The following is a 6,295-nucleotide window of genomic DNA, read 5'->3' on the forward strand; positions in this document are numbered from 1 at the left end:
AGGCTTGGCAGTGGAGCTGCAAGGCCGGCAGTGGCGGCCGGGACCGTTGGGGGCGGGGTGTGTGGCCTTATGACACACTTCCGGTGATGTCAGGGGGTGTGACCTTATGACACACTTCCGGTGATGTCAGGAGGTGTGGCATATGCTAATGAGTTATGCTAATGAGCTCCCCTCGCTCTTTTTCTACGAAACGACCCCTGGTTTTGGGACAATATCTGGTGGTTTTATGGCATTTGGTCCGGGCATTGTAGATCAGAATCTGGGTGGGTACACGGAAGCCCGCCTGCATTTCCTCCACGCTCAGCAGGCAGAAAAGGAATGTGCTTAGTCTGCCCCTGTGGAGGGCGAAAGCAAGCAAAGGTACCACAAGACACTGTGGTGGGCCGCAGAGCCAAAAATTTGTGCGGCCCCGTCACAGAACAGAAAGGAGAAGGAAGAAACCAGGGGCTGGTGGAAACTACTGTCTCCATCTAGTGCCCAGAATTAAGGAACTATTTTATTACTACGTTCCAAGACCAGCAAGAGTAGTACAAAAATTTTCGACAAAATGTATAAATACATAAAACAATGTGTTACGGTGAAAAATGTCACAATCGTAAAATAAATTTCAGTGTTGATAATACAGAGTCGTCATAAATAACAATTTGATTCAAGCGAATTCCTTCCCCCTAAAGGTCTCATTAATTTAATGTTGCTTGATACTTGTACTCAGGGCTATTTTTGGGCAGGAACGCACAGGAACGGAGTTCCGGCTGGCTCCCGAGTTGGCCACACCCAGCAGGAACTCATTAGCATAATAGGCCACACCCAACAGCAGAAACTCATTAGGATTGGCTACATTAGGGGTGTGTGGCCTAACATGCAAAGGAGTTCCTGCTACAAAAAAAGGCCCTGGATTTTGACCACAAACAAGGTAAACAGAATAACAAGCAAAAGGTGGGTGTGGCTGGATGACCGTACTTCTGGCAACATGGGGGTGCAGCCTAATGTGCTAATAAGCTGTGCTGTCAGGGGTGTGGCCTAATATGCTAATGAGTTCCTGCTGTTGGGTGTGGCCTATTATGTTAATGAGTTCCTGCTGGGCTTTTTCTACAAAGTTGTACTCCACCTTGGGCTCGACCGTTGAGAAGGAAATTAGCGTCACACCGTTTATCGCAACAACTACTGTTAAGTACGGGTTGTGATCGAGCCATCCCGTGCCCTTTTTTGTGTGTGCCACGACAATAGCGGTTCTCCATTTATTTCCATCTCGGCATAGAGCAAATGGAAAATAAGCGTGGCTCTCGGACTCGCCAGCCCGCGGGTAACACTACTTTCTGTTTCCGTAGGGATGGACGAGAAGCCGACGATCGCGTTTGCAGCAATACCCACTGCCAGCCGAGTTATCCAGACAGTGGCCAGTCAGATGGCCCAGGGCATCCCAGGACAGACCGTCACCATCCTCCAGCAGGCAGCGCCCGTCACCCTCGGACAGCACCAGCTCCCTGTCCGGGCAGTGACCCAAAACGGGAAGCATACCATCCCCACCAACAGCATATCTGGTGGCCCTTACGGTACATGTGGCTCTCCTCTTTATTTATGTTTACTTTATTTATATCCCGTCTTTCTCCCCAGTGGGGATCCAGAGCGGCTTGCGGTCTCCTCCTCTGCTCTGTGTTATGTATCGTTCTCCTCTCACAACAACCCTGTGAGGTAGGTTAGGCTGAGTGAGTGTGACTGGCCCAAGGTCACCCGACAAGCTTCTCTACCTGAGTGTGGATTTGAACTGGAGCTGCGGTGGCTCAAGTGGTGAAGACGCTGAACTGCAGGCTGCGGAAGGTCGGTAGTTCAGCAGTTCGAGACCCGAGTGTGCCACATGACGGAGTGAGCTCCCGTCTCTGGTTCCAGCTCCTGCCAACCTAGCAGTTCGAAAGCAAGAAATTGCAAGTAGATAAATAGGGACCACTTCAGTGGGAAGGTAACAGCGTTCCGTGCGCCTTGGTGTTTAGTCATGCCGGCCACATGACCACGGAAACGTCTTCAGACAGCGCTGGCTCTTCGGCTTGGAAACGGAGATGAGCACCGCAACCCTAGAGTCGGATTCGACTGGCTTTCGAGCAAGGGAACCTTTACCTTTACCTTTTACTTTATTTATATCCCGTCTTTCTCCCCAGTGGGGATCCAAAGCGGCTTGTGTTCTCCTCCTCTGCTCCGTGTTATGTATCATTCTCCTCTCACAACAACCCTGTGAGGTAGGTTAGGCTTGAGTGAGTGTGACTGGCCCAAGGTCACCCAACGAACTCTGCCCGAGTGTGGATTTGAACCTGGGTCTCTCCATTCCTAGTCCGACACTCTAACCGCTATACCACATTGCCTCTTCGATTCTGTGTCAGTGCCTTTTGAAACTTGCCTTGAAGACATAGGGTGATTCTGCATCTAACATTCACTCCACATTTTCTCAACACTGAGGGAAAGGTGCAGCTCAAAACCACATTCAAATACCTCGGGGCAACGCCGTACTGACTGCAGAGTCATCCCTGAATGAAGAAGAAGAAGAGATTGGATTTATACCCCGCCCTTCACTTGGAGTCTCAGAGCGGCTTACAAACTCCTTTCCCTTCCCCTCCCCACAACAGACACCCTGGGAGGTGGGTGGGGCTGAGAGAACTCTGACACAAACTGCTCTTTTTCAAGGACAGCTGTGCCAGAGCTTGTGACTGACCCAAGGTCACACCAGCAGGTGCAAGTGGAGGAGTGGGCAATCAAACCCGGTTCTCCTAGATTAGAGTCCGCACACTTCACCACTACACCAAACTTTCTGAATGGCCATAAACCTATGCAGAAGGTACCATAAAACCCGATGGTCAAAGAAAGCGGAAGCCTCATGCAACGCAGAGGGGAAGTTCTGTTCCAACGTGGGTTTCATAAAACGATGGAGGGCAAAGCCAGTGCAGAATCGCCCATAGTTTGTGTGAAATCCAGGACATTCTGGCATCCCTTGCAGCTCATTGTGGCTGGTAGCCTTTGTTCCCGCTATGTACGGCAGCCACGGAAGCACGATGAGCCTACCCTTCTTTGACATGGAAACATGGCATGGTTCACCTACAACCTCTGTAAATTTAAGCGCGTGTGTGTTTTGTATTTGCTGCCAGTAGAGAGAACAGGCAGGAGTTGCACAGTGTGCTAAACCTTGCCTTGGGTTGTAGAAAATCTGGTTATCTGGACATCCTTTGTAAACCTTCTAGCCCTAAGAGGGAAGACCCCATTGTCCTGGAATCAGACCACATTCGTTGCTATCCCCAAGGAAGGAAAGGATCTGGTGTCTCTGGCCTCATACCGGCCGATAGCGTTGATGGATCAGGATGCTAAAATTTTCTCCTATGTAATGGTGGGTAGATTAAAACACGTTGTTCCAGAATATATTAAAATCGTTCAATCTGGTTTTATTCCAAACAGACACATAACAGATAGCATCCGACAGACACTTAATGTTATTAATTTCCGTAAGACCAAAGATATCAGTGCGGCTATTTTAGAAGTCGATATGGAAAAAAGCATTCGATTCGATTGAAATAAGATATTTTTTTGTATAAAACAACACGAAGCAATTTTTCTCCAGGAAGTTTGGCCAGAGAGCATCGAGAATAAATCCACGTTTTCAAGAAAAGCAAAATTTATTTCAAAGCATTGGAAAGACACTCAAACACGTTCTTTGTTAGAACTGACTACAAACGGTTAGGGCAAGCATAATAAAGGGATTTGGAACAGGTACAGAACCAATGGGTCACTTTCCCGCTGGCGGGTGAACGAAAACGGTTTCGCGCTCATTCCCTGAGAACCAGGCTATCTCCAGACATAACACAGGTGCAGTTCCCAGGCTCTAAAAGCAACAAGCTGGCAGTGAAGCGAACTCCCCCAATACATCCTCCAGTTGTTTGGCTTAGGCATTACAGCAGAATAAAATACTGGCGAACAGGCAGGGGGGGGGGGTGAGCAACTGTACAAAGATACAAGTAACACAGAACACCATGGCAGCTTGCTGACATACTGCCCCCTCAAAAATACACATTAACCACCGTCTCCCGGGCAAGGTGCACGTGGGGCTGTGGGGGGGATGTATTTGTGAATTCCCTGCAATGTGCAGGGGGTCAGACTAGATGACCCTGGAGGTCCCGTCCAACTCTGTGATTCTAAAACGAGCGTGTTGGCATCCCAGAAGAGAAAGATCTCTGCTTCCCAGGGAAAGTTTAAGCCCTTCAAAAGTTCTGTAAGAGATTCTAAGCTCCGTGTCCTCTGAAAATGGAGCTCCACCAGGATTTTGTGGCTTGTGAGGCAATTTTTTTTTTTCTGGTGGGGCTGAAAGTGCAGAAATAAAAACCATTTAGCCAATAGGAAGCTGTTACCAGGATAGATCTTTAAATTGCAAGCTGTCAACCACTTTAGATGACAGTTCTCAGCTGCTGCAAGTTAATCACTTCTGCCAGCCTAAACAACAATTCCGATAACAAGCTGGCAGGTTGGGGTGATGTCTTCTATAGTCAAGAAAGCTAACACTTGGGCAGAAAAACTCAATGGAGACCAGTTTCTTGACCCAGAGTTCGAAGGGATCTTAGAGGTCACCTACTCCAACCCCTTTGCGCAGTGTGGGAATTAGTCAGCTACAGCACCCCAGTCTGCTTAAAGGAGCACACGTCTTTAAAAAAAAAAAAAAGATTGAAAAAAGCATTGACAGGAGAAATTCTCATGGGTCTGTGCACCCCAGGGGTGTGTCCTTTAAAAAAGGGGGGAAAGCCCCCCAACCCCCCCCCCCCACCATAGCTATGGGCCTGACTCCACCTATACAAAAGCACAAAGTGGCAATAAGTAGGCAGAACAGAGAATCTGTTGATCTGGGAAATTCTGTAGTTCCTGACTTTGCTTGACTGCTGTCTGAGACCCACGCGATTGCTGATGTCTGGTCCTGTCTTCTTTTTTTTAATGTTTTTTTTTTTCCAATTTTTAACAATTCTAACATTTCAAACAGTGAACAATTAATTTTCCAATTACATTCACATCCTGTAAATAGTTCCTGAGTATGTACAACGTTATAACATGTTCAAAGAATTACAATACATTACTCATCACACTTCCGAATATGTTTTCAGTAGAAAGATAACAGACTTGGCGTAAACTTGATAGAAACATTAGGAAGCCATCCGAACTATTGGAGCGGTAAGAAAGAGAAGAAAGAAAAGGAAACTTCTATTATCAACTTACAATAACAATTACTACATATCATTCGACCATTTGGAAGATTTAATGTGAAATATTAGAGCTAGTGGAGAAGAAATAAGTAAATAAGTATGAGATTTTGCGGAACTGGTCATTACATTAATCTTATATCCATTTGTGATATTGAGACCAATCAGATGAGATAAATTGTTTTTGTGACAGATAATCCAGCACTAGGTACCATTTTTCTATGAAATTAGAGAGAGTGTCTGAGAGAGAGTGGCTCCATCTTACGCTTATAACAAACACTTATTTGGGAATCTTCTCTCTCTCTCCCCCAGCCCTCACAAACCCACTGCAGCTCCTCGCAGCCCAAGCAAGCTCCTCGGTGCCTGTGGTCGTCAGCCAGGTGGGCGAGGCCGGGACGAGAGAAGCCGCCGAGCCGCCGAACGAGCCGGACGTCAAAAGGCCCCGGATCGAAGAGTCCAGAGGAGGAGGAGTTCTGTTGCCGACTACCGGGGGCGTCATCACTTCGACGGCTCCCCAGGGACAGGCTGCCGGCGAATGAGGAGCGGAAGCATCCCGAAAGGCAGCGCCGGGTCAGAAGAGGTGGGGAGGGGGAAGTCGGAGAGGCAAAAAAAAAACCTGCGACGGTGACACCTTGGCCTTTCAGAAAGAGGGTTTTTAAAAGCCCCTTTTATACGAGAGCGTAAAGGACAGACCAGCCGTTCTTAGAATCTCAAGGTGCCAAAACGAATGGGAGAACCTCCGCCGATTTGTACCTGGGCATCCGTTCTGTCTTTCACTTTGGAGACCTTTCCCCCCCCCACCCACCCTCCTCTTTTAGATTAAAAGAAATACAGACAATTTTGATTGTACGACTGCCGGGGTGTTGTTGTTCTTTTCACTCCATTTTATTTTATTTATTTTTATTTATATTTGCATTTATATCCCGCCTTCTCCCCGCCATTCGGCCGGCTCAGAGCGGCTGACAGCATATATAAAAAATACATTAAAATTCCATTAAAACGATCAATCGATATAAAATCATACAACTTAATCTTCTTCCCCCTTCTCTCCCTTTTCTAAAAACACGGGGGTGGGG

The 6,295-nt window shown here is 47.4% G+C and overlaps 1 protein-coding gene across 1 annotated transcript in view; it reads left to right on the plus strand.

Moving 5' to 3' along the window:
* Window positions 1–6,019, plus strand: part of FOXK1 (forkhead box K1) — a gene marked incomplete at its 5' end in the record, with an annotated part of 28,914 nt that extends 22,895 nt beyond the window's left edge. Inside the window, 2 exons of the mRNA XM_015419403.1 lie at window positions 1,329–1,553; window positions 5,532–6,019. Coding sequence (XP_015274889.1) covers window positions 1,329–1,553; window positions 5,532–5,758 — 452 coding nt within the window. The remainder of the gene's footprint in view (window positions 1–1,328; window positions 1,554–5,531) is intronic.
* Between the last annotated feature and the right edge of the window lie 276 nt (window positions 6,020–6,295).

The sequence above is a fragment of the Gekko japonicus genome, unplaced genomic scaffold (assembly GCF_001447785.1).
Source record: "Gekko japonicus isolate JY-2015 unplaced genomic scaffold, Gekko_japonicus_V1.1 scaffold513, whole genome shotgun sequence".
Taxonomy (NCBI): Eukaryota; Metazoa; Chordata; class Lepidosauria; order Squamata; family Gekkonidae; genus Gekko; species Gekko japonicus.